The 24,334-nt window shown below is 49.1% G+C and overlaps 8 protein-coding genes across 24 annotated transcripts; 4 read left to right on the top strand and 4 right to left on the bottom strand.

Moving 5' to 3' along the window:
- Positions 1–2,211: 2,211 nt before the first annotated feature.
- Positions 2,212–4,016, bottom strand: FOIG_11833 (uncharacterized protein). Its single transcript, XM_031212450.1, has 2 exons — positions 3,354–4,016; positions 2,212–3,300 (listed from the first exon to the last, which is right to left on the bottom strand). The coding sequence occupies exons 1-2, from the start codon at positions 3,741–3,743 to the stop codon at positions 2,413–2,415; spliced, it is 1,278 nt and encodes a 425-aa protein (XP_031057844.1). The 5' UTR covers positions 3,744–4,016; the 3' UTR covers positions 2,212–2,412.
- Positions 4,017–4,624: 608 nt separating this feature from the next.
- FOIG_11832 (uncharacterized protein) lies at positions 4,625–6,010 on the top strand. 2 transcript variants are annotated; one of them, XM_031212448.1, is made up of 4 exons: positions 4,625–5,259; positions 5,349–5,429; positions 5,487–5,611; positions 5,664–6,010. In XM_031212448.1, the coding sequence occupies exons 1-4, from the start codon at positions 5,243–5,245 to the stop codon at positions 5,801–5,803; spliced, it is 363 nt and encodes a 120-aa protein (XP_031057842.1). In that variant the 5' UTR covers positions 4,625–5,242; the 3' UTR covers positions 5,804–6,010. The 2 variants fall into 2 exon arrangements, with proteins under 2 accessions (XP_031057842.1, XP_031057843.1); XM_031212449.1 differs by lacking the exon at positions 5,349–5,429.
- Positions 6,011–6,745: 735 nt separating this feature from the next.
- Positions 6,746–10,381, top strand: FOIG_11831 (uncharacterized protein). Its single transcript, XM_031212447.1, has 10 exons — positions 6,746–7,308; positions 7,355–7,405; positions 7,455–7,489; positions 7,566–7,658; positions 7,711–8,142; positions 8,194–8,762; positions 8,811–9,083; positions 9,133–9,237; positions 9,284–9,921; positions 9,967–10,381. Exons 1-10 carry the CDS (start codon positions 7,056–7,058, stop codon positions 10,188–10,190), a joined length of 2,673 nt encoding a protein of 890 aa, XP_031057841.1. The 5' UTR covers positions 6,746–7,055; the 3' UTR covers positions 10,191–10,381.
- Positions 10,307–13,220, bottom strand: FOIG_11830 (uncharacterized protein). Its single transcript, XM_031212446.1, has 2 exons — positions 12,713–13,220; positions 10,307–12,630 (listed from the first exon to the last, which is right to left on the bottom strand). The coding sequence occupies exons 1-2, from the start codon at positions 12,727–12,729 to the stop codon at positions 10,638–10,640; spliced, it is 2,010 nt and encodes a 669-aa protein (XP_031057840.1). The 5' UTR covers positions 12,730–13,220; the 3' UTR covers positions 10,307–10,637.
- A 1,947-nt stretch (positions 13,221–15,167) lies between these two features.
- Positions 15,168–16,845, top strand: FOIG_11829 (methylsterol monooxygenase). Of its 3 annotated transcripts, XM_031212443.1 has the most exons (3): positions 15,168–15,449; positions 15,526–15,634; positions 15,692–16,845. In XM_031212443.1, the coding sequence occupies exons 1-3, from the start codon at positions 15,439–15,441 to the stop codon at positions 16,487–16,489; spliced, it is 918 nt and encodes a 305-aa protein (XP_031057837.1). In that variant the 5' UTR covers positions 15,168–15,438; the 3' UTR covers positions 16,490–16,845. The 3 variants fall into 3 exon arrangements, with proteins under 3 accessions (XP_031057837.1, XP_031057839.1, XP_031057838.1); XM_031212445.1 differs by having other exon boundaries at positions 15,526–16,845; XM_031212444.1 differs by having other exon boundaries at positions 15,168–15,634.
- FOIG_11828 (uncharacterized protein) lies at positions 16,512–18,621 on the bottom strand. The gene is made up of 3 exons (XM_031212442.1): positions 17,446–18,621; positions 17,284–17,346; positions 16,512–17,229 (listed from the first exon to the last, which is right to left on the bottom strand). The coding sequence occupies exons 1-3, from the start codon at positions 17,653–17,655 to the stop codon at positions 16,996–16,998; spliced, it is 507 nt and encodes a 168-aa protein (XP_031057836.1). The 5' UTR covers positions 17,656–18,621; the 3' UTR covers positions 16,512–16,995.
- Positions 18,622–18,942: 321 nt separating this feature from the next.
- Positions 18,943–22,638, top strand: FOIG_11827 (uncharacterized protein). Of its 14 annotated transcripts, none has more exons than XM_031212441.1 (6): positions 18,960–19,284; positions 19,339–19,467; positions 19,610–19,893; positions 20,254–20,678; positions 20,762–21,108; positions 21,172–21,694. In XM_031212441.1, exons 3-6 carry the CDS (start codon positions 19,821–19,823, stop codon positions 21,239–21,241), a joined length of 915 nt encoding a protein of 304 aa, XP_031057831.1. In that variant the 5' UTR covers positions 18,960–19,284; positions 19,339–19,467; positions 19,610–19,820; the 3' UTR covers positions 21,242–21,694. The 14 variants fall into 14 exon arrangements, with proteins under 14 accessions (XP_031057823.1, XP_031057831.1, XP_031057830.1 ...); XM_031212440.1 differs by having other exon boundaries at positions 19,339–19,481; XM_031212439.1 differs by having other exon boundaries at positions 19,339–19,481; positions 19,576–19,893.
- FOIG_11826 (uncharacterized protein) lies at positions 19,035–24,315 on the bottom strand. The gene is made up of 4 exons (XM_031212427.1): positions 23,938–24,315; positions 23,561–23,881; positions 21,794–23,514; positions 19,035–21,744 (listed from the first exon to the last, which is right to left on the bottom strand). The coding sequence occupies exons 1-4, from the start codon at positions 24,113–24,115 to the stop codon at positions 21,715–21,717; spliced, it is 2,250 nt and encodes a 749-aa protein (XP_031057821.1). The 5' UTR covers positions 24,116–24,315; the 3' UTR covers positions 19,035–21,714.
- Positions 24,316–24,334: the final 19 nt, after the last annotated feature.

Raw genomic sequence — 24,334 nt, 5'->3', positions numbered from 1 at the left:
TCATCCTAAGTTCAATCTTCAATGGCTAAACTGTAAGCTAGAGGTGTTCCCTGAGTCGAGACTCGTGGCCGAAAGTTTAACCTTGGCCCCTTTGTCATATCCTCAATAGCGGCTGCATTTGAAGACGTATTCTATATATTCTCGCCTGTTTTAGGTGCTTCTGCATGTCTGTATCGATGAGCCTTAGTACGACACGGGAGGTATTCTCAGTCTGGTCATAAAACCAACTTCATATCAACGTCTCAACCATACCCGACCCCGTCTCTTACATTTACGCTGGCTGTATCATTCTAGTTCTGCATATTTGAGCCTCTTGCCTCAAAAGGATGTTTTGGCCTACGACAAGCTGGTGACATTGTTCATTCTGTAATTAAACGATGTATGCAAAATTCATGGATAATGATTTGTAGTCACACAGGTTATAGTCAGATTCGCCTCAGAGCTAATGCTCATTAGAGAGACATTGGCGTTATAAAAGGTCTAGGGAGTTGACGTCCGATAATAGACACGGAGTCCCTCCACGGCGAATATATTCAAACCATGATGTGGTTCAAGGAGGTTCTAGAGAGGACTGTAATGGTTTCTGACGAGAAAAGGAGCATATAAAGTAACCTCAAAGTGTGAGCAGTTGGACTCTTAGACTTGTAGCTCTCATCCTGCAACAGCCAAAGATGAATGGCGCACCGATAACCGAGGTAGACTTTCCAGGCGGCATTAATAAAAGAGGTTGGTATTGATCCAATATGCAGACAGGGTTGGCATGTGGAGTTTAATGCCAACGAAGTGTGGATATGCCGAAGCTGAATACGAAATGCTACTTCATATTTGCTTTTGTTGATTTCAGCGAACCAACCCTTGAACTAGTATCACGATCCAAGTATCCAGCAGCTGAATATCGAAACAACAAGGACTTATGATGGCCATGGATGCAGAAAACACGCATCTACTCCACGAATTTTCCAATGAAGGACCGGCAAGTGGAGGGAGAAGTGGGAAAATTGCCCATGTCTTGGACAAAGGCCCGGCTCATCTCCGCTGCTGCATGTCAAAAGGACCTGTCTCCGGCTCCGAGGCGGGATATTAATATGCATGTCAGAGCGGCTCTGCGGGTGCGGGATGAGATGGGCGACATCTGATCGAGTGCAAGTTGACAAATCGAGGCGGGTAGGAGATTAACGCCGACAAGGTTCAGCTGGGGCTGAGAGAGTGGATGAAGCTGTAACTTCAAATAGATCACGAGTAAGACAGTATCCACTCGTAGACAGGGAAACATCTTCTTTCTTTTCTTTTTGATGTTGAGCGCTGAGATATCAGTCAGACCCGTTCTCTCAACATGCACTCTCATGGCGGAATATATCGGGTTCAAGGACAAATGTCTCACTTTCAGATGTCACGCATAACCGTCCGTCCGAAATTTATTCTGGAATCAAACCCTGCCAGCGCAAACATGCACCGGATATGCGCGCAGCAGCACATCATTTCCGAATCTATTCCGATAGATCTCCCCAGATCCTAGTCCCTGTACTTGCTTCACCCCTGCTTCACGGTCTGGGGAAGAAATCTCAACATCCAATGGTGACGCCTTGTTCCAGAAGTAGGAGGGTTACATGATCTACGCTCCGTTGTCAGATTTTTAAGGTCGTAGCGGGATTCTAAGGAGTCGTGGAAGAAACACTTCGTTACCGATCTGCGAGACATGTTTTGTCGCGTGAGGTTTAATCTGAAACACAGTCACAGGAAATCGAAAGATTCTAGTATATCATCATATGTTTTCCCAATTTTCAAACAATTAGAGAAATCCATATGTTTTCAAATCTTCATCGAATCCTTCGGCTCGGTAGAGCATTTCTAAACTTCTCCGTGATACACATGATCTGACAGAGTGAGGCTTGCGAAACTGATGCTGCAACTCCTCCTGCAGCATGCATGCGCCCCCGGATTTTTTCTCAATGGCGCATGGCAACGAATACTTGTCCTTGCAGAATTATGCATTAAATCTGGTCCTTGTTCCCGGGGCGGTTGTGGCGGTTCTGAGGGCGACCGGATAGAAACCGGATGCATGGTCCTTATGCTAGACAGCTCATCAGTGACGTCTTATTGTAGAAATTATCATCAATTAACTTTTCAAGGATATCAATTAGGCTATGAAATCAATTGAGAATAAGTTTCGTGGTTGGAGGCATCGCTTGCTGGTTAATTAGGCACTCGAAACGTGGATAAGGTTCTCAGATAACTCAAATCAATTTGACACTATCATTACAGTACATGCCCCAATGTTGGCCATAAGAATAACCGTAAATCCTCGAGTAGATCCAGTGTACATGATAGTTTCTTTCTCCGTAATATCATTGATCCCAAACGCCAGTGACCAAACGAATGTGAAAGCAATACCCTACCGAACAAAATATTCTATCATGATGTAGCATCTTCAACAGTAGGCTTCCTATACGATCCCGCCTCACTCGTAGAATCGTTTTTCTTGTGATTCTTATCCTTCTCTTTCTCTGGCTCCCAAACTGAACTAGCCACTGTACCACCCTCGTCCCCAGTCAACTTCTTGGCCATTGAGAAGATAGAGAAGTCCTGGCTCAGACTCGTCAAAATACTTCCATCTGACCCTCCTTCACTCCTGGTTGGGCTATCAATATTTAGGCGGCTCAGGGCATCGGCGATGCGCTGGCGCTTAGCTTCCTTGGAGTCTGGATCCAGGAGCCCGTTCTTCTTCTGCTCAGGCTTATAAGCTGGGGAAGGTGGCTCAGCACCTGGATGACGGCCAGTTGCGACAAATGCAGCACGGTCGGCCTCGTCTTTGGCGGTTTGCTCTTTGTGCTGCTTCATCTTCTCATCCATGGTCATGGGCTGTTCAGGTTCTCCTGCAGGCTTGGGCTCCTTCTTCTCTCGCCTGGTGAGCTCTACTTCTAGCACGCGAGTTCCCATGGCGACCTTTGACTTGAGGCCATCATCGTCGCGGTCGTAGTACAGAGCCCAGATTCCGGGGAGTTCTTCGACAGCGCAGAAGCCCTCCCAGCCCTCACAGGTCATGCGACGGTCTTGCTTGGTGCAGTCAAATGGACCAGTGATATGACCCTCTGTATCGGCACGAACACCGTACTTGACTTCATATGTCTTCTTGTCAATGTAGATCCAGTTCAAGAAAGGAGGGTCATCACTGATAGTAGTGACGAGACCCTCGTACTCTGTGTCTGGGAAGGGGAGGAAGTATCCTGAAAAGGCGTAGCCTTTGCTGACATTGTTTTTAGGATCATGGTTGTATAGTGGGTGTTCATTGGCGATATAAAGCTGTTCTGATGTTAGCTATCATACTGCATAGCTTTAAAAGCACAAGGACTGACCTTTGAATCTTTCAAGACGACAAGTTTGTTGTTGATATCTCGAGATCTGATACTCGGCTTGACACAAGAGACAACTAAGTTGCAGCGTCGGCCACGATGTTCTTCGCGCTTCGTCTTTGCCTGAGACTGTCTGATAGCTTCTTGCGTACCCAGCATAGCTGGGCAGACAGTCAAAGCTAGAAGCATGGGTAAAGACATGATGACTTTCTGCGGGTCGTCTTTCTGGACAGCTTCCTTGAGCTTATCAACTTCTTCTAAGAGCTTCTGCTTGCACAAGCCGCCGAAGAGTTGCTGGAGTGTACTTTGGGTCGAGTCTTGTTGGGATTGTGATGAGGAATCAACGTTGGGAGATGAAGATGCAGAGTTAACGTTTGGAGATGGGGACGACATTGAACGTCGTCGGACAAGTGGCGATATTCACGGCGGCAAAAAATAATAGTAAACAAAACAGGGAATATTCTGAAAAGATTATTGGGATGGGTTGAATGCGAGACACGCACAGAAGAAGGGGTGTGTTATTCCAGGATACTCTCAGTAATCTCTGAGCGAGATTATACAAAGTGGCAAGCTATATATCAGGTATTATCACATTGTACCTTAGCTGATTGTTCTGATCAGCTGAAGAGACACCCCCAGCCAAGAAATTTCAAAAACGCACATCGGTTGTATAAACCAGGATGATGCGTGTCGGACATGTCGGACTGCCGGTGTTTCCCGACAGAATCATGCCATCCTTCGATCCGAGTGCTACAGTGTTGAAAAAACAAAGTTAATCGAAGGGGACCTGATCCTTGTATGTGTGATCGAGATTGGACAGAGGGACATGATGCGAAACATAACTCAAGCACGGATATCCCTGACTTCCCGTAAGCCACCCCCGTTTTAAACCCCGTCCTTAGAGGCTTAAATGCTTAGCTGGAGGGTGTTAAAGGACCCTTGTTGATGGGCTAGAGATTCTGCCACCCTTTTGAAGAAACGTTGTGTTTCGACGAATTGAGGTTATTTGACGTTAATTGAACGTATTTTGTTCACAAAACAGTCAATTTAGTATACTGCACGGTTACTGGAGCGAATAAGTTGTCTTGACAGAGTCAATTGGCCAACTGCCAGCAGTGTCTTCGTCATCTCAGTAGAGTCTGAGCACAATCAACAACTCCCGCTCTCCTTGTTTCCCCAGGACAACATCTGTAACTAGCGCCACCAGAGCACCTACCAACATCGGACGATATCGCGGGATACGATACGTGTCACTCCATAGCCCCTCTCTCGTTTCTACAGCACAAAAGTAACCCCGGTCTGTAACCGTGACGCTTCCATCTCAGCCCATTCTCCATACCGGATCTCAATACCCGTAACAGCTGGAAAGGCCCCTAGAAACCCAGACGTTCTCGAATCTGAAGATCTGCGGCTGAAGGCTTCCCCCCGGAACCACCTTGTATGCGTCGTGGGGCACGACACCCCCAGAAGATGTCAATATCCACCGCAACGCAGATATACTCGTCAACCTAGAACCTAGGTAGGCAGCTAAGCGTGCATCAGTGTGAGACAGCATGTACGGGTTGACAGCTCATCAGCAGCCATTTTGAGTTGCCGGGTTCTGCTTGCCAGGCCCGGTCGACATTCTCGTCGTTCGTCGGGATGTTTCGCGTGCGAGGTACCCTGCGACAGACAAGACACAGCTATCACGACTTGCACATTGAAGAATGTCACCCTTGACTGAGGCCAAATCGTGTATATAAGATGGCCTCTCCGTCGCCTTCTACTCAACTTTTCTCATCAGCACTCACCATCCAAACCATTCAACAATCATCTACTTGAGCCCCCAGCTCCGATCACCACTCCAAACACTCAACAGCTTTTGACAAGTTTGTCCAATACAATCCAGCACAATGTCTGCCCCTACTTCGTAAGCATTCCCTTTTGCTTCATATCATCTTCACTCCCCTCAATGGCTCAGTCTCAACACCAATGGAGTCCTCACACTGACTAACTTAGCACCACTTCTCCCCCTCCCACTTCTGAGCTTCCCTTTGCCAATCTTCCCTCTTCTCCTGCTCCTGTTCGCAACTCTACCGCGTAAGCAACTCATCGTTCAGTTCTCAAGCAATAGCTAACATTCTTTGTCATTAATAGTCTGTCCAAGCCCGCCTACGCCTCCGACTCTGACTCCGATGGTCAGGCTCGAGGTGGTCGCCGCAGCCAGAAGCAGCAATTCGTTGTTCCTCTGCCCACCTCCACTGGTCTCTCCCAGCCTGCTGGTATGTAACTTACTCACCTGCCTTCATCCTTCCCCTACTCACACAGTCTTAGGTCAACTCCTCAAGGGTGCCACAGACGAGAACGGTGCTCAGAAGTCCGCTGCCCTCCTCGTGGGTATCAAGCTCGACCTTGAGGCCGAGGTTCACCTGACTGCCCGCGTCAAGGGTGACATCGTCGTCGGTCTTTACTAGACAAGTGTGGGTTCCAACACTGAGACTGTACTTGGCGGTTGGTCGCAGGATACGGCTGGTGGCCATGTGATGATATAACGAGAATGGTGAACGCCCGAGCAATGCCCAACAATTGACGGGCTGTCAAAAACGGATGGGATTTCCTTTTTTCTGGACTAGCATATAAAACTTATGTAGCTTGGATAATGAAAACTCTTTGCTGCTGCATTTCTCTCTATCGTGCGCACTAACAGTGGTGGCCCAAACTTGGCACCAGCCTTACATGGTTGTATATCTCCAAGAATGCTAAGGCGACTCAGATCAGTTAGACGCTTTGATAAGTAGTATTAATTGGACTGTTTTAACAGAGGTAAGTAAAAACTCTCAACATCGTGCCCATGTAAAGCCAAGCCTTTGTCTGCCCATAATGGCTCTCGTACCTGACACGTTTCCAGGGCCAGGATAGCGGGCCACCAGAAAAGGGTTGCATCGGGCCCTCCCGTCCAATTTTCCCAACGTTGATTGAGTGGGAATCAGGACTGCAGTGAATAATTCTCCGCGAAAGTCAGATCTATTGTGGTATTGCCACTGGCTGTGCCACGTCCCTACTTTTTCCCATAATAAAATTCGAGATAATTGCGGTCTGGGCTACAATTGGATTGTTTGTTGTCTTGAGTCCAACTCCTGTAAGAGAGAGATCCCAACAATTACATCACAACTTGTTATTCATAACAAGCAGATCGGCACTCAATGAAGAATTTACAATATCTGATGAAAAGATACTTCCAGTTAACAGTGGCGCTTGTTTTCTATTTCACCGAGGAGGCGTATTGTGCAGTTATTAATGATCCAATGAGTTGGAATGGTCTCAACCGCAAGGCAGTGACGTAAGGTGTCTGTCGTGGTAGTCGCCCGCGTACCTCGAAGTGTCTGCCATTCACTTGTCATGCACATCACAGTAGAACAATGCAATCCAAAAAAGGAAATAAATAAATAAACCCGGATGAAGCCTTCCTCCGATTTTATATTGGCTACATTGTTCGTTACATGGACATTTCCATGCGCTTCTATTTAGTGTTTAACATCCCGGGTTATCCGATTGAACCGCACCATCTCCAAGAAGCAATTAATTCTGTGATGCGAGATCACATCCAAGGCGAAGGAAACGCAATCGTGAGGGGAAACGTTTCACTTTTAAGAATTCGTCAAAAAGGAGAAGAGCCTCTCTTACTTCTTTCGCTTCTCATCGTGTCACAAATTTTGCATCGTCAAAATGCCACGAAGACCTGCCAAACGCGCGCACGACCTCGTCGACCTTACGGGTGACGATGAGTCTGAGACGCGTCAGAAACGGCCCGCCCCTAACGGTCACCACAACCAACAGCAACATTCCCCTGGACAAGGTGGAACAAGCGTCTATGGGAGTTCTTCATCGCAAGCTGCGCCCTCATCTACCGCTGAACCGGATTACCTTGACTTGACGCAAGATGATGATGGGCCCCCTCTTGAACTTTACGGAACCTTTGGTATGACACTTTCATCACGCTTCATTCATGTCACTAACATGAACAGATGGGAAGATTGTTGGTGTGAGGTACTACAGAGGATATGCTTCAGCGGGTGGTACGTTTTCGTGCTTCAGGTTACACGACAAAGGCTCACAAGTTTACAGAAAACGTTCTTTGCAGGCGAGAGCCTAACAACCAGGTTCGTGCTACTCCAAGTGGTCTCATTCTCTGTCTCTCCTGCGACATGGCCTGGAAATTGACTTCTGACATCTCAGTACGACTCCAATGCCATTCGGGTTGACAACGTTGTCGGTGATCAAATCGGCCATCTTCCTCGAAAGGTTGTTGAGAAGATCGCCCCATATGTGGTAAGACGAAACGTTGCGCCGTTCATCATTTCCATGTCTAACGCGAAATCAGGATCGTGGCGACGTTGTCCTCGAAGCCCAGCTCACAGGAGAGAAAGGCTACTACGACTGTCCAGTTAAGCTCTTCTTCTATGGACCTAGCGACCCGGAGGAGCGCTCCAGAATCGGAGAATCACTCAAGAGGGACAGGCTTGTCAAGGCTACGGAGCTCAAGAACACTAGAAAGGAAGCTGAAGCCCGTAGGAAGGCAGCGATGGGTCTTGTGAATGGCAGCTCGACTCATGGTCTTGGCCAAGACCTTACTGTTCCACAGAAGCCTGAGATCACGATGGACAATGTTCTCCAGAAGAGCGAGGCGGTTGAGATGCGCAAAGGCGGAGACGCGATCAAGTCACTTGCTATTGGCGAGGATGAGCTTGCGAAGATGCCAATGGCTGAGCAGCCTGAACAGCTCAAGGCACAGCTTCTGCCATACCAATTACAGGTTTGTCTCTTCCTCAGCGAGAAGCGCATTTTACTGACTGGCTTATCGCAGGGCCTTGCGTGGATGACCTCCAAAGAAAACCCTCAGCTCCCTGCCAAAGGCTCCAAAGAGCCAGTGCAGCTCTGGCTTCATGAATCCAATAACCGTTTCCACAATATCGCATCCGGGTTTGTCACAAGCACAGCTCCAAAACTCCTTTCAGGCGGTATTCTTGCAGATGATATGGGCCTCGGAAAGACCCTTCAGATCATCAGCTTAATCCTCACTGGTGGCAAGGGTCCAACTCTTATCGTTGCGCCCGTCAGTGTCATGAGCAACTGGAGTCAGCAGATCAGGCGCCATGTCAAAGGAGACCAGCAACCTAGCATCTTCGTCTACCACGGAGGTGATAAGTTACATCCATTGCAACTTCAGAAATATGATGTTGTGATCACCAGCTATGGAAGACTTGCCAGAGAGCGAGACTCGAGCGTTCCCAGAGCCATAAGTTCTCCGAAAATTAAGTGGCGGCGAGTTGTTCTTGATGAGGGTCATACCATCCGAAATTCTAGGACAAAGGTAGCCATAGCAGCTTGTGAGATTAACGCAGAGTCTCGCTGGGTTCTGACAGGAACACCTATGTAAGTCCTCCTTTTTGATGACATGAAACAGCGGCTAATCCTATATAGCGTAAACTCAGTCAGGGACCTTCACTCCCTGGTCAAGTTCCTCCACATCACTGGCGGTATCGAGGAATCCGAAATCTTTAATGCCCAAATCACTCGTAAACTGGCCAATGGTGAAAGCCATGCCGAAGTACTTCTTCAAGCCCTCATGCATGACCTTTGTCTGCGCCGTAGGAAGGACATGAAGTTTATAGATCTCAAATTGCCGGCCAAGAAGGAGTATGTTCACAGAATTCCATTCCGCAAGGATGAGAAGCGCAAGTACGATGCTTTGCTGTAGGTTCACGAAGTCTTGTGTCTCTGAAATGGGCGCTGACAATTATAGGGATGAGGCGAGAGGTGAACTCGAGCAGTGGCAGGCAGGCTCACAATCAGGACAGAAGGGACGGTTCCAGAACGTCCTTGAACGGCTTCTTCGTCTTCGACAAATGTAAGTTCAGATCCCACCATCGTAGGACTCTACTAAAGATGCCTAGCTGCAATCACTGGACTCTCTGTAGAGAACGTGTTAGTGATATCCTCAAACTCCTCGACGAGCATGAGGTTGTTCCCCTTAACGCCAAGAACCGCGGTCTTCTCCAAGAAGCTCTCCGCCTATACATCGAAAGCCAGGAAGAATGTGCCATCTGCTATGACAACCCGAACGACCCTGTCATCACGACCTGCAAACACGTCTTCTGCAAAAACTGCATCCTGCGCGCTATCCAAATACAGCACAAATGCCCAATGTGTCGCAACAAGCTGGACGAGAACAGTCTTCTTGAACCAGCGCCCGAAGGCGCAGGCGATGATACACGTGATTTTGACGCCGACTCGCAGAGTTCCAAAACAGAAGCGATGCTGCAAATTTTGAAGGCGACGATGAATAAGGAGGGATCAAAGGTGGTTGTGTTTTCTCAGTGGACTGCGTTTCTCAATATTGTTGAGGCGCAGCTCAAGAAAGAAAACATAGGCTACACGCGTATTGACGGCAGCATGAAAGCTGATAAGCGCGACAAGGCCATAGAGGTTCTCGACAGCGATCCCAAGACACGAGTGATGCTCGCCAGTCTTTCTGTTTGTAGCGTCGGTCTTAACCTCGTTGCAGCTGACACCGTCATCCTCTCTGACAGCTGTAAGTCCAATTTACCACATTTCTAGAGCATACTAATACATTTAGGGTGGGCACCCGCCATCGAGGACCAGGCTATTGACCGTGTCCATCGTCTGGGACAAACCCGCGAGACCACTATCTTCCGACTCGTCATGGAAGGTTCGGTTGAGGAGCGCGTGCTAGATGTGCAGGGAGAGAAGCGAGAGCTCGTGACAAAAGCATTCAGAGAGAAGGGAAACAAAAAGCGTGAGAATTCACGCGCAGCAGACATTTCCAAGCTACTTAGCTAGGGGTGTGTCTAATAGCATAGGCGTTGGTTTGGTAGGGAGTTACTGGTTGTGAAATACCCAGACTTACAGAGTATATATAGGGTGCGGAAAGGGACACGTATACCCAGCATCGGAGATGCGAGAAATGGAGTGTCAATAAGTGTAGCCTTTATAATAAGAAGTTATAACCAACCTGTGGAGCCTCCTGTAGCGATGCCAGCATGTTGGCATCAAGCTTTTGTGTACTGATGGCGACACAGAGTCGTCCCTGATACTAGGACATTTGGCAAGCATACCACTACAGCTCCAGAAGGTCCAGCGCCAATCAAAGGGGTTTATCCATCTAATCATGACTCGTTTATGCAATCTACCTATGTGTATAAGTACATTGGTGCTATTTTACCTGCCCAGCAAGGGCTAGTATACATGCTGTCGTTGGACCTGTGACGAACACCTTTCATGGATGGCCTAGTGAAGCCATCTCGCATAAGCCCAACGAATACGCTCCAGTGCCCTGGTCTGCAACTGAATACCCTTCATGTTTGACAAATCATCGAGATCCTCAAGGAACTCCCTCGCGATTTCACGGGGCATGAGCTTATCAACGAGGTCTCTCAGAATATGAACTTCAGAAAGCAAGAGACCGTGGTCCTTATAAGAGAGAAGATTGGTCTCTGTAGGTCGGGCCTCGGAGAGAATGCGGTCTACGTTGCGGAGGACACGGATGGCCTTGCCAGCTTTGTGGGTTTGACGTTGGCCAGAGCGGCCGCCAAAAACACCGCGCAGATACTGGAACATGCTATAAGAGACGAGGACACCGGGAGTAAGACCAACGAAACCAAAGACAAGTTCCTGGCTCTTGAGAAGGGAGTCGATGCCAGTCATGGCGACCTCAAGGTCAACCTTTGTCTTCTGAACCTGAATGAGGAGTGATCGAACAAGATCTCCACGAATAGTGCCCATGAAAGGGCTTCGCAAATCCTTCTCGAACGCTCGGAGCACTGGAGTGACATCACCCTCGGCAACCTTGTGTCGGATATCAGCAACTTGAGTCTCAGTCAAGGTGCTACCAGTTTCATTGGCAAAGTGAGGCTTGTCGAGGGCAAAGTCAACAACCATACGCTCGAGACTCTCACGGTCCGCCTTAAGACTATCCCTACTCATGATTGCGATCTCGCTGGTTTTGTCGTGCCGAATGGTTGAGATAATCTTTGACGTCGGTTCAATAACCCAGTTAAACCAGAAATCACGAACAGTTTCACCAAATCCAACGAACCACTCGATGATATCGGCCTTCCGGTTGACCAGAATACGCAAGACAGTTGTCGAAGAGAGAAGACCAACAATCGCAGGGAGCCAGTATCGAATCAGAGTCGAAGGTCGACCATTTTCCTTAGCCAGGGCGTGCATTGCAGTGAGATGTTCAGGGAGGGACTTGTCGATAATGGTGAGCAGTCGTCGGGCTAGAATGGCTGGACGATCAGCGATGTTGCTATCCTCGATGTGAACAGAAAGCTCAGGGTCTTCCTCGACACCAGCAAACACCTTGTCCTCAAAATCGCTAATATTGACGTCCAGGGTAGAAACTTCCTTGAGAACCATATCGATAAGCGCAACACTACGTTCGACGACGCCCTTGAGATCGTGGTGGTCCTGAAGCTCAGCCTTATCGTCGTCGAGGCCGAATTGCAGGCCTTCATCCATCAGTACACCAAGTCCGCTTGCCGTTATCTCACGAAGTTTCTTGAGCTGTGCCTGTTTGCGTCGTGCTTCGGATCGAGATAACGCAACAGGCGACAAAACTCTCCGTTGAATATTGGCAATTGATCGTTCCCGGATACTATCATGCACGATACCATAAAACTGCGTCCACTGCTGCGACAGACTTGATGTCGTGGAATCCACAAGTTCACCCGGGGCATGATGAAGAGAACCAGCTTGAACGCGTAACTTGGTTGCAGTGTAGACTTCTTGGGACCATGCCCAGACACGCAAAGGCGAACTCTGGACAGCATAGAGGCTGCTGTAGGAATACGAGCCCAAAACATCATCCCAGTACCAGATGTCATCATTGAGAGGGACAATTTGATCCAGGAGTGTGTTGAGAACAACGCCATGGAGTTGAATGGTGGCCTTGCTCACAAGCAGCCACTCCAGCTCATTCTCATAAGGGCTTCTAGCCTCATCACCTGGTTGTGCCTCTCTCACTGAGAGGTGGGCAGATGTAGGGATATCAGATGATATGAGAAGATCCCTGATGCGCCATGCCGGCAGAAGAGGTTGCGAGGATGATGTAGTACTCAATGACTGAATGGTACGGAGCAAGTGATCAAGACGCGGGGATGAGAAGGCAGTAGCTACAGCAAACCCATGCTCTTCGGTCTCTGACTGATCATCCTCTGAAGCAACTTCGGATAAAACTGGAAGACGGTCAAGATAGGCATCAAGCCGCCGTACTTGGCTATGAGCAGGGTCAGTAACTCGACGGATTATGTAAGGTGAGGGGCAATAGTAGCAGGGCCCAGGTGTTGAGGTTGACGAACTCGGAGACAAGCGTCATGGTAGGACCAAGGATGAGCTTGCTTAGATCTGGTAACGACAAGGCTGATGTGTGAAGCACGGCATCTGTCAGCAGCAGCTGAAGTTGCAGGGAGCAACTATAGACCGGGGATAACGCGGAATGAGACGGGACGGTAGCTCCGAAAAATCGGTGGAGAGCTCGGCGAAGGACCCGGGGGCGACAACAACGACAACGGCGGTGCCAGCAGCTTCTCGGCCGGATGATGAGCGCCGAGTCACGGGGGCTCGGCGGAGAATTCGGGGCAGGGCTGCGCAACTGGCGCCGGGCGTCGAATCGCGTGCGGATGGAAGCGAGACGAGGGTGAGAAGTGTGAGTGTATGCTTGAGCTTGTACCTCAAGCTCCAAACACGAAACACGAATGCGGGCGGGAGATGAGCAAATGTGGGGAACGTTTATTGCATCATGCCACACGGATCAGCTCAGCCCGGCTCCGTACATGAGAAAACAACCAAAAAATGTTGCGAGATGCAGAGTTAAACTGGGATTGAATGGTTGCAAGGCTGACACCCGTTGTAATCATCAATTACACAGCTTTCCTTGCACAATGCATTGCATAATGATCTAACCACAATATGACGTTTCACAAGCTTGAAAAGAAGGTGTGGTTGCTGATTAGAGACTTATTCGTATTCGGCAGCAGTTCACTTAGATTTTGCCGCTGTCCAAATGCGTGGTAGAGAATGCCATGCTCAACTGTGGCTATGAATGTGTTCTTTGGGCATATGTTTCCAATGTTACGATATTCGAGTTTCAGATAATTCTCTATAGGAGAAAATGGAACCCACCATGCTGCTTTAGTGATTGCTTTGCTTTGCATATTGATAGCAAATCTTTCTGAGCTACAGAGTGAAGTGAAACACTGATAGGCCAACTATAACAGACAACTTATCTCAACGATATCTTGGAATCCAAACCGATAGACCTAGCTTGCAACAGTTCCAAGAAAGAGCCATATATACAAGACTAAGCGTTCACGGGCATACAAACTGATAATAAAATCGCAGGCTAACCTAGACCCTAAAATGTAGACCGTTTTAGACGGCGCTGCTGTTAGGTTCTCGTCGTATTCGGGTCGTACTCAAAATACCGAGTACGGAGACGCTAAACCCAAGCTGGAATGCATGTGTACTTCATCTAAAAGCAAATGAACATAACAGAACAGTGAAAACCAAGTCATACCATCTTTTGTAAGAAAACAAAGATTTCAATTGCAAGGTGCCCGATTGGATGTAACGGAATACATGTGAAGAGACAATCAAGAATTGCTGGAATTGAAACAACTTCATAATATTAGCGAGAACGAGCGGGAGAGGCGTTGAACTTCTGAAATCGAGAGCCGAAAACGAAAAAGAGACACGCCTCATGAGATCATCGGAACTGGGCGATTGGTGCAAGGGGCGGCTGATTCTGACCCAGTAGATCGGTTGATAATCTAATACTTTGCCCCTGGCGCGATCTGCACTCTATCGATGAGTAACCATCTAACCTCAAAAATTTGGCCGCAAAGGCCGCTTCTGAACCCGCTGCTTAGAACACACCACTTTCTCCAAATCTCTCGCGTCCGGGAGAGCGCCATCCGATGGAGCTTTCACGGCAATGCTTTGTTTGATGAGATCCTAGACTGAAAATCCCTGTGTTGAATGTTGCCACTTGATCCATACAGGACGCGTTCAATGTAAAAATCACCTGTTGTGATTAGGATAGGGACATGCCAGCAACAAGGGTGCTCCAGAGACTGAAACATGAACACTCTGTGCTGTGTTATTTTGCGTTACAGGTACCAAATCTAGATCAATTCAATATGCGTAAAAGACGTCGCTCGTAGGCCAATCACAAGTCGTGGCAATGGCCGAATTGGGTCTGATTTCCATCTTCACCGCTTTCAATGGCAGTGTGTAAAAGAGACGGGCTGTCCCCCTCAAAGTGCTGGACCCTTGACAAGGGAAGAAAAAGGACAATACCAGGGACCTCGAAATGATCTGAGAAGATTCCTCAAATTCCCGTGAGATCCCCGTAAAGTCGATAAACACACATACGATTCTTTTCAGGCGGTGACAATGCTAAAGCGATATGTATTCGCTTTGACTGGTGCTGAGGCATGTAGATGGGCCCGGAAGCCGGGAGGACAATTTGATAGTGGTCTCATTCTGGAACCATTTCTTTCTTCCATCTGGTATCGCGCACAGACCAACGAAAGCCCAGGGGTCCTGTGTTGTGAATGGCTGGCTGTCACAGGGCTTGGGAGATTCACATTACCACCTTTGGCTTACAAGAGGTGTGAATACTCTGTTGAGGCGTCGTTCCTGGTGCAATTTTCGCAACGGTACGTACCGAGACGGTGCAAGAGCAGGTGGTCCGTTTGCTTCTCTGGCTGTAAATATCCGTAAAGTTAGTGAATTGAATGCCTGTAGTGGGCGTGTGGCCAGGCCAAGGCCCGCTGCCCACCATTTTGGATGGGACCCCCCTTAGAGATTCTCTGGGCCGGGCAATCGAGGAAATGATAAAACCTCCCCAACAGCCGCCGTCTGTTCCCCTTTTCACCACCGCCATCACCATTGTCAAGACTCCTCTTTTACAACAAGAGCCGCCTCTCCGACGACTCTTGACTGGACCCGGTGTTTGCTGGTGTCTTCTTTACCTAGAGGGTCCCTATTCAGTCTACTTTGCCATAAGTTTACTAACTTCACCATGGATGCGCTGTGAGTAGCCTCCCTGATATTGCCATTCGAACACGCCAATGTTTTGAACAGCCCCTTCTAACATCGATTTTTGCAGAAACGCGACCACCTTCGCGTCCTTTAACCAGACCAAGGACTACTTTGTTGTCCTCGAGGAGGTCTCCAAGTACAATGTCCAGCTCAACATTGTTGAAAAGCTCTGGGCCGTATGTCCAACCCGATCCAACGTCGCGAAAATACAACAATACTAACAATCAACTCAGGCTTGGTACCTCTGGATGCAGAACGATACCCTCGCGACCGGCATCATGAGTTTCGTTCTTCACGAGCTCGTCTACTTCGGCCGCTGTATTCCCTATATGATGATGGACTACATCCCCTATTTCCAACAATTTAGAATTCAGAAGCAGAAGGTTCCTACTCTCAAGGAGCAATGGGATTGCGCCGCCATCGTTCTAATCAGCCATTTCACCGCCGAACTTCCTCAGATCTGGTTCTTCCACCCCGTCGCTACCTACCTCGGTATGGATTACGGTGTGCCCTTCCCTCCCGTCTGGAAGATGGCTCTCCAGATCGCTATCTGCTTCGTCATGGAGGATGCTTGGCACTACTGGTTCCACCGTGCTCTGCACTACGGTCCTCTCTACAAAGCCATCCACAAGATGCACCACACCTACTCTGCTCCTTTCGGTCTCGCCGCTGAGTACGCTTCGCCCATCGAAACAGCTCTCCTCGGAATTGGCGTCGTCGGATGCCCCGTTGTCCTCCTTGCCATTACTGGCGAGCTCCACCTCTTCACCATGTACACCTGGATCGTCCTCCGTCTTTTCCAGGCCATCGACTCTCACAGTGGCTACGACTTCCCCTGGAGTCTGCGCCACTTCCTTCCCGTCTGGGCCGGTGCTGCCCACCACGATCTTCACCACGAGAAGTTCATCGGCAACTACGCCTCCAGCTTCCGCTGGTGGGACTACTGCCTGGACACCGAGGCTGGCGCCGAGGCTCACAAGCGCCGTCGCGAGAAGAAGCTTGCCCAGATCAAGGCCAAGAAGGCGCAATAGAGTGGTGCAAAGAAAACCTGGCACGACGACAGTTAATCGATTGCGGTGAATCGAGTTCGACTCAGGGATTTCACGACCGGAAATAAAATGAAGAGGGTGTTGATCATGAAGACTTAGACTGTTCGCAAACCGGGCATACATTGTCTCCGTCGCTAAACTCGCGGCTCGAGCATTCGCATGGCGTTGGGGATGTTAACTAAGAACGACTTTTTACGCTTGTATATAAAAACTTGCCCTGGAGAGGCTTTAGACATATTTAATCATCAGCATCGTTCGTTGACCTTTAACCATACCATCACCAGTAACCATCTGTATGTGTATCATGACATCTCGTCATGATCGCAGTGACGTAGTGCCGTAGTTGTTAGAGTGTATCATAATGATACACGCAGCCACAAAGGCTTACTGATACGTTTCTTACAAGCTGGATGCGCAGTTGGAAGAACTGACCGAATTCTGCCTCGCAGGAATTCAATTCACATCGTTTCAGATCAGCCGTACCCTCTCTATTTCCTCTTGGGGGTACAGCAGTCTCCTGCCGCCCCAGCTGCGCGGTCCGCCAACCCACGGATAGCACAGCTCTGGTCTTCCGTTTCGGCCGCAACTGGGGCGATCGGCTCCGGAGGCAGCTCACCTAATTGTGCAGCGAGAGCATCGCATTCGGCAGCCATGCTTATGTCCTTGTCCGAGAGTCCCGCTGGGTTATGCGTTGTCCAGCGGACGAAGGTTGTGTTATAAACCTTTGATGTGGTTAGCTGCATGATAATTGAGGTGTAAGCTGAAGAAGGGTTTACATTGGACCATTCGGGATGGTGGTTCTTGATTTTGCATTGTAGAGATACTCCTGTCATGAAATCCTGAGATGAGTTAACTCTGATGGTACTCCTCGATATTCGTACTTCATGGTGGTTCAACTATTTTGAATAAATCGCAGTATCCCCCCCTCAATCGCTTACCCATGTCTTTGAGAATGTCTTAAACTTGAACTGTCTCTCCAAAGCAGCACCATCCTTGGTAAGTGTCCATCGTCCACCCTCGGAAGTGAGTGCTTTAAGCGCAGGCGTAACGCTCGCAGCATCAGTGCCAGCAGAGAATTGCGGTTGAGCCATCATCGAAGCTAGGCGGGAAAGAGATGGAAGACGATGTGAGATATGAGAAGGGCGCATTGTAGGGCGACCAAGAGATGAGGTTGTAAGTGAAGGTGGGTTGGAGGATGAGGCTGAAAGGATTGATCGATGGGTGGCGGAAGGTGCAGATTATGAGTACTTCTGACATAGAGTGGGACTGGCTGCGGCATAAGTATCCACTAACACACCATATACCAAAGTCGACTAACACCGAACAACTCCAAACATGTAGGATCATGTCTTCTTGACTGCCATCTGAAGCTGGGAATGAAAAGTATATTTTCGAGACCACTATCGATTGATTGATCATTCGATTCTAAGTGCTTAGCTACCCGTGTTCTGTCATACACAGATGGTCCCCGAGCTTTGGTTCAACAGTCTTACAACCTACAGGGACTATCAATGTCCACTAATGTGCCATTCTGCGTATTCGACCTGAAGAGACTTAGTCTCGGCCAACTAAGAGGTTAGGACAGGCAAGCCTCATCAGCCTAGACGCAAAAATTCTCCAGTATCTGATACATGGCCATGACAATGACCAGGAAATGAAGCCCGAGCTAGTGCAAACGCTGCACACCCTCACTGGATATTAACAAGCACCTATAACGGTTAAAGGAGCATTGGTAATTGCATCCGCCGGCTCTTTTTATATCACAGCAGGACGATCCATGAGCTTTAGAGCTCGACCAAGCTGGACAAGTCGTGTATTCGATCCTTTCTTCTGGTCACTGGCCGGAAGAGTCGGAAGTGGCGCCGATATAATTGGATATGGCTCTAGAGATGGATAAATTCAAGCGTCTTGGCTGTTTAGCAGCATGAGGAGATCGATCTGATGTTTGAAGTATCTCATGGGGCCCAGGCAGGCAACAATGTGTCCCTACCCAGCAGGCTTAAGTAGCATATTCTGACATGGTCCGGAATTGTCAAACAGATACACGTTTCGCCCTTTTGAAGACTGGTAGCCCCAGGAAATCATAAGAGACCTGCGTTTGAGATGAGAGTAGTGAGACCAAACAGGAGTCATTGAGCGAATGGAATAAGCAGTGTAGTGTGATGTTTTATTGGGTTTTATAACATGAATAAAGTTCTGTCATTTTTCACCAATTGACGGCTTGGAAAACAACCCTACACCGCAAAAAAGTAGCTCAACTCGATTCGTGATTATGCATGATTTTACCGCAAGATTCGAGGTCGTATTATGTGGTTATACGCCATGAATGTCAGATCGAAAGGACCCCGAAGTCTCGAAAATCCAGGACTTTCCAGAATAGGACATTTATCTCGCGAGTGGGGTCGCAAGCTCGAGGAAGGTGCATGACTGGCATGGGCGGGTGCATGCATTGGATGCCTGAGGTGGTCCTAGCTCCTTGCTTCTCTTCCAGTTCTGCTCAAGTTGGTCGCTGACAAATATTTTCTCTACTGCAACAACGTTCCCCTCTCCCCATCAGTCAGCAAATCCATCCAATCTTTTGACTCAGACCCGTCGTTTATTCCCATCGCGGCCAGTATCAGAACTACCGGTGCCGGGGTAGAAGGAAAAGAAGTAGAAGAAGGAAAACCGAACAGGACTTTTGACTGGTTATTGCCCGGACTCCGGATTCTCCTCACCCAGACCAGCTTCTTTATTCAGTTTACGTGTCTTTCTCTGTCCTCCAAATTAAGAACACAGTAAATATTACCTGTTGAAACGTGCTCCTTGACTTCTAATACAGGATACAACAGCGGTCCGCGTACATTTTTGGGGGGCGTTTTCCGCACCAGCCGCAAAAATCGTCGTCAGCACTTACGCTTGCTTCAGGGAGCAAGATAAATTGATCCTAGCAGAACGAGGAACGGCTCCGAGCTCCGTCCGTACGTACAGTACCGTAAGTAACACCCGCCATCAGAGAGTTCGCGGGAAGAGCAAGCCAAAAGCAGAAGTGAACAATCAGCAAGCGAGCGATAACCAAATCGTTCTAGCTCCTCCAGGTTTAGACTCGTCTAGTTTGTCCAGCAAGCGGAGAGAAGAAGCCTCCCCGGCCCAGCCACGCCATTTTCCGACTTGATCACCACTCACAGTCACACTTGAAAGGTCCCGGATCCAGGTTACATAATCCGTCATCCATCCGCCGGAACTCTCTCCTCACTCGTCTCCGTCAGTCAGCGTCAGGTCCCCCCCTCGTTGTAGTAATCATCATCGCCCGCCCTGGGTCATTGCTACTTGGATGCTGAGTCAGACTCTCCTCCCCCAGAGCTCAAGCATGCAGAACTCCTCAGCCAGCGGCGCCAATAATCAAGGTTAGTCAAGACAACTCTTCTTCTCTCTTTTCCTTTCCTGTTCTGCTTTGCCTATTTCCTTACCTGAGCGCGTCTTGGTTCTTGATTTGGACCTACAGCTCTGTCTATTATCTACACTATACTACGCCTCACTTTGGCCTTGATCCATCGCGACATCTATAGAGCTCCTTGCATCTGTCTACTATTTGAATGGCATCCTTGTCGCGTCGTTTGCGCAATCCCATATACAATACACTTAGAGGTTATTATCCTTAACAGTTGGATCCGATATTCGTTTCGACCACCTCGGCTTCGCGTCTGGTTCAATTACTATTGACGTAGGTGCTGGGTGCATTGGCTAACACCGACCCCTCCAAATAGAGCAGCATTTGCGCGCACAGCTCGAGCTCCTGAAGAGCCACGACGCGACAGGCTCATCCTCACCTACTCCCCCCGGACCTCGTGAATCTCGGCCTTTACAGCCCGCTCCTGCGCGGCCGGCGAATGGCTTCGATCATCTGTCCAGTTCCCAAGACCAACATCGAGTTCTAGCCACGAAAGGCGAAGTTGACGCTCACATTCATCCTGATCTTCGCGCGCGAGCCAACCACGCACCGACAGCAAACATGATGCCCATTGTTCCTCCGTCTGGACATAGTCCAGGCGCATCTGCTGGCCCGTCAAGCGCTGCACTTGCTCCAGCGCCCCCAGCGCCTTTGTCGGCAGACGATCATATGGGAGACGGTCGCAAAGCAAAGCGGGAGCTATCCCAATCCAAGCGCGCGGCACAGAACCGAGCTGCACAAGTAAGTCAACCGAAGATTACTTGTTGACTGGCGCCGTCAGATCACCTTGCAATTGAGCTCCCGGGCTAACGATTCATTCACAGAGAGCGTTCCGACAACGAAAGGAAGGCTACATAAAAAAGCTCGAGCAGCAGGTACGCGATTACACGGATATGGAACAGTCTTTCAAAGCAATGCAGGCGGAACATTACGCGCTTCGGGAGTATGTCGTTCATTTGCAAACGCGATTGTTGGAGACGTCAGGCGACTACCCCCCGCCCCCACCGAACGTGAATCTTGCTCCTCCTCAGCCAGCATCGGCCCCAGCTATAACAGCTCCTGCTCCTCATGTCGAGCCTGCGCCTAGCAATCCAGCTGCAGGAACACCTTTGGAAGCTGTTGCGCAAGCCGTGGCTGGTCTTGCGGCTCAGGAACAAATCGAGCGTCAAAGGTATCCCTCGCCGCATTTCAAGGCTGAGCCTTTCAAAGTTGAGCCCAGTGCTGAGGATACAAGGACTGCTGACGAGATCAACAAGCAATTACAACACTCTGAGGAACCCCAAGCACAACAACCAGCGGTCTAGAGAACCGCATGATATCCATGTGCGCGGGGCTCAGCAACTGTTATTATGGCGTTAAGGAACCGATTGTCGTGATTTAATATTTATAAAGAGAGGGGCGTTCGGGTCTGTTTATGTGAAACAAAGGCTCCTCGATCTTGCGGGCTTCGCTTGGCGAGTCTTGCGGTGTCCTTTCCGCCTTGCTACTGTTTACCTGGGCTGTCACGTTTACGGATGATATCACCAAGACGGTTATATTTTGTTAGTCCAGATGTCTACTCCTGTAATAAAAAAATAAGTGTCCCGGGAAACACATTTAGTGTGCAGCAGCTGCCTGACGGTTTTGTGTGGAAGTGTCTATCGTTTTCTCCTTTGGCTTTTTTTTTTACTCTTGACAAGAGATCCCTGATTAACGCAACATGTAAATTATTCTCATACCCCGAACCGCTCCTAATAAAGAACTCGCCTTTGACTCCAGGTTTCCATCACTATACAATTTACGCATATGAGTTACCCATGTCGTGTTCCTATACATATTAGTAAGAGCATGCCGCTGGGGAATGGATTTGGACAAACCTTGATATATTCTGGACCCTTTTCTTGGTACTCTTCTTTCGAGATTTTTGCTGACTTCCAAGCGGATGTACCCACCCATCCAGCCGCTCCCTTCCAAGCATCTAATAGGGCGTCTTCGGCACGACGGACGGTCAGTGGTGCATCAGCGGGGAGGAGAGAACGAAGGCCCTCGCGAACACGATCATCAAAGTTCTTGAACAGAGTGTTACCGCCTGTCAAAAAGACGTCGCGAAGGAAGTCATCGCGGTTAGGAACATTGCCGAGACGCTGGTTGAGAATATCACCGGCTATCTCAACAATGCCTGACTGGTCGACACCAGCAATGGAGGGGCGAAAGACAACCTCGGGAACACGGATTCGCTCAACGTTGAGATGAATTTGGTTGAGCTCGGCTTGTGAGGAGGGGTCGAAAGGTCGGGGACCTCGGGCAAAGGCATGCAGGAGAGACTTCGACCAGTCAGACTGGGCTTCGTGGGTGTGCTCGTACTCAAAGTCAGGATCATAACGTAAAAGGTCCTGTTCTAGTGACTTGAGAGTCGAATGGAGGTCTTCCTCTTCATGCTCGTCATCACTGTTGTCACCAACGGCGATTTGGCGGTACACACCCCAGTCATCATCGTCAGCACCAAAATTGTCATCATCACCGCCACGTCTTCGCTTCTTGGTCGGATTGTCCGATGCGAGATTGGCGATGCTCTTCATGCGAATCTGAGAGGCGAGGGATTTACGGTTGCCCAGGTCCTGCTTTAGTCGCTCCCGTTCCTTCATTTTTTGCAGCGTCTCAGCACGTCGTTGACGCTTCTCATCGAGCCAGTTCTCGAGGTCATTCTCTCGTCGTTCAGTATCGGCACGCTCTTCCTCGATGACACGAGCCTTCTCTGCTTCCTTCTCTGCCTTCGCACGTGCTCGAGCCTCGTGGTTGGATTTGAGGAGACGCTGTTGACGCTTTTGCTTGATCTGGGCCTCATCAAGCTGGTCGTCGGGTATGTCAAGAAGATCGAAGTTAGGTTGTTCTTGCTCCTCCTCTGGATCACCACCAACGTCCTTTGTCCGGGCCTTCTTGATAGCCTTTTCTAAATCTCTGATGATCTTTTCCAATTGGTTCTCATCTTTAATGTCGTTGCTGTCAAGTTGGCGCCGAATCTCCTTCTTGGTCTGATCTGTGATGTTTCTTTGCAATTGCTTGTAGTATTCCAGATCTTGCTCTTTCTTCATCAATTTCTCCAGGCGCATCTTAGCCGCCTGTTGTTGAAGTCTTCGTCCACTCTCTTTCTTGCGCTCTGCTATCCTGGCCAACTCTTCTTCACTCTTCTGCACAATCACTTCTTCTGTGAAGGGATATTGCATGACAATATCGCGATCCTCGAGTCCTGTCCATTCGAGATAATCGGCGAGCTCATTGTCATAGTCCCGAGATACATAGCCATGGTCCCGTAGCATGTGTTCTGCCTGTGAGACGTTAAGCTTCCCAGCGAAGGCCGGGTATTTGAGTCGAATGAGTTTGAGGAGATATTCAGCGTTGTGATAGCCTCCCCAGTTCAATCGTGTGGCCTGTCCGAGTAAGGCTTTCGAGTTGTATACAGGAATTACGTGAGTGGATGTATATGATGATGAAACCACGAGACCAGTCTTGCCCTTGTTGTGTCGGTATGAAAAGAGTGAATCGATTCCGTAGGCTAGCGAAGGCGCGCCGTAGCATTCGAAGATGATTTCAGTCATGGCTAAGAACTTCAGTATAAACTTGCGGGAATGAAACGTTCCACGTACATTTTCTTGAGTAAGGGAGATTGGCAACAGCCTCTGTCATAACAATTGGCACTTCAATGGCACCGTCTGCGTCATTCATACCGAGTTTCAGGAAAATGTAATCGAGCACATGCTCCATCACATCCCAGTTACTGACAATTCCTGTACCAGCCTCAAAGGCGCCTCGAATGTGACCTCGCGCGGTCGTGTCGGCATAGCAATCTGAGCCAGCAAAAGAAAAAGTCTTGCCCAGTTTTCGGTCGCGGTATTTGGCCATAATCGGAGGGATGCTGAACCTTGGCTTCGAATCGAAAGACCAGCCAGCGCGCACGGCAGACGATCCTAAAGATGAAATGTCAATTGCCAGCCATCGCAAACCTCTTGCACTCGAAGCTCACCATTATCAATGACGATGGCAGCGCTATCAGGCTGTTTCAAAGCGCGTTCGCGGCCATCCTTTGTAGGTTCAATATAATTCTCGAAGCGTGTCTCCTTGACGGGGAAGATCTTGGCGGGAGGATATGTCTTTTGTTCGGGCGCCTTGATGGCGGGCTCATCGATGGCTGAGGGAGCCATGATTGCGAATAGGATGGTCGGATGGAGTTTACAAGTAAGGGACAGAAGTCATGACGGGAGGAACAAAAAGGTTTAGGTTGGTCGATGTCTGACTCTAGTGGCCAATTGTCTGTCAGACTCGCAAAATACGGAGCTTCGTTGTTGGAAATTGAGAAGGTGTGAGGCTACAAGGCTGATCTAGGCCGTGTCGTTCAATCCCGGGATCCACTTACGCGACAA

The sequence above is a fragment of the Fusarium odoratissimum genome (assembly GCF_000260195.1).
Source record: "Fusarium odoratissimum NRRL 54006 unplaced genomic scaffold supercont1.23, whole genome shotgun sequence".
NCBI classification, from domain to species: Eukaryota; Fungi; Ascomycota; class Sordariomycetes; order Hypocreales; family Nectriaceae; genus Fusarium; species Fusarium odoratissimum.
Note: the sequence above shows the minus strand (reverse complement) of the source record. Positions and strands in the feature narration are given on the sequence as shown.

Coding starts and splice junctions, on each gene's coding strand:
- FOIG_11831 (XM_031212447.1), top strand. CDS start 7,056: ATGCCACGAAGACCTGCCAAACGCGCGCACGACCTCGTCGACCTTACG. Junction 7,406..7,454: donor AGGATATGCTTCAGCGGGTG/GTACGTTTTCGT, acceptor ACAAGTTTACAG/AAAACGTTCTTTGCAGGCGA. Junction 9,084..9,132: donor CGCAAGTACGATGCTTTGCT/GTAGGTTCACGA, acceptor TGACAATTATAG/GGATGAGGCGAGAGGTGAAC.
- FOIG_11827 (XM_031212429.1), top strand. CDS start 19,821: ATGCTGAGTCAGACTCTCCTCCCCCAGAGCTCAAGCATGCAGAACTCC. Junction 19,894..20,253: donor CAGCGGCGCCAATAATCAAG/GTTAGTCAAGAC, acceptor CCCTCCAAATAG/AGCAGCATTTGCGCGCACAG. Junction 20,679..20,761: donor CACAGAACCGAGCTGCACAA/GTAAGTCAACCG, acceptor ATTCATTCACAG/AGAGCGTTCCGACAACGAAA.
- FOIG_11829 (XM_031212443.1), top strand. Junction 15,635..15,691: donor TTGTTGAAAAGCTCTGGGCC/GTATGTCCAACC, acceptor CAATCAACTCAG/GCTTGGTACCTCTGGATGCA.
- FOIG_11828 (XM_031212442.1), bottom strand. CDS start 17,655: ATGCGCCCTTCTCATATCTCACATCGTCTTCCATCTCTTTCCCGCCTA. Junction 17,347..17,445: donor AGACATTCTCAAAGACATGG/GTAAGCGATTGA, acceptor AACTCATCTCAG/GATTTCATGACAGGAGTATC. Junction 17,230..17,283: donor ACCATCCCGAATGGTCCAAT/GTAAACCCTTCT, acceptor ACCACATCAAAG/GTTTATAACACAACCTTCGT.
- FOIG_11833 (XM_031212450.1), bottom strand. CDS start 3,743: ATGTCGTCCCCATCTCCAAACGTTAACTCTGCATCTTCATCTCCCAAC. Junction 3,301..3,353: donor TCGTCTTGAAAGATTCAAAG/GTCAGTCCTTGT, acceptor ACATCAGAACAG/CTTTATATCGCCAATGAACA.
- FOIG_11826 (XM_031212427.1), bottom strand. CDS start 24,115: ATGGCTCCCTCAGCCATCGATGAGCCCGCCATCAAGGCGCCCGAACAA. Junction 23,882..23,937: donor TGCCATCGTCATTGATAATG/GTGAGCTTCGAG, acceptor TTTCATCTTTAG/GATCGTCTGCCGTGCGCGCT. Junction 21,745..21,793: donor AGGGTCCAGAATATATCAAG/GTTTGTCCAAAT, acceptor TAATATGTATAG/GAACACGACATGGGTAACTC.
- FOIG_11832 (XM_031212448.1), top strand. Junction 5,430..5,486: donor CCTGTTCGCAACTCTACCGC/GTAAGCAACTCA, acceptor TGTCATTAATAG/TCTGTCCAAGCCCGCCTACG. Junction 5,612..5,663: donor TGGTCTCTCCCAGCCTGCTG/GTATGTAACTTA, acceptor ACACAGTCTTAG/GTCAACTCCTCAAGGGTGCC.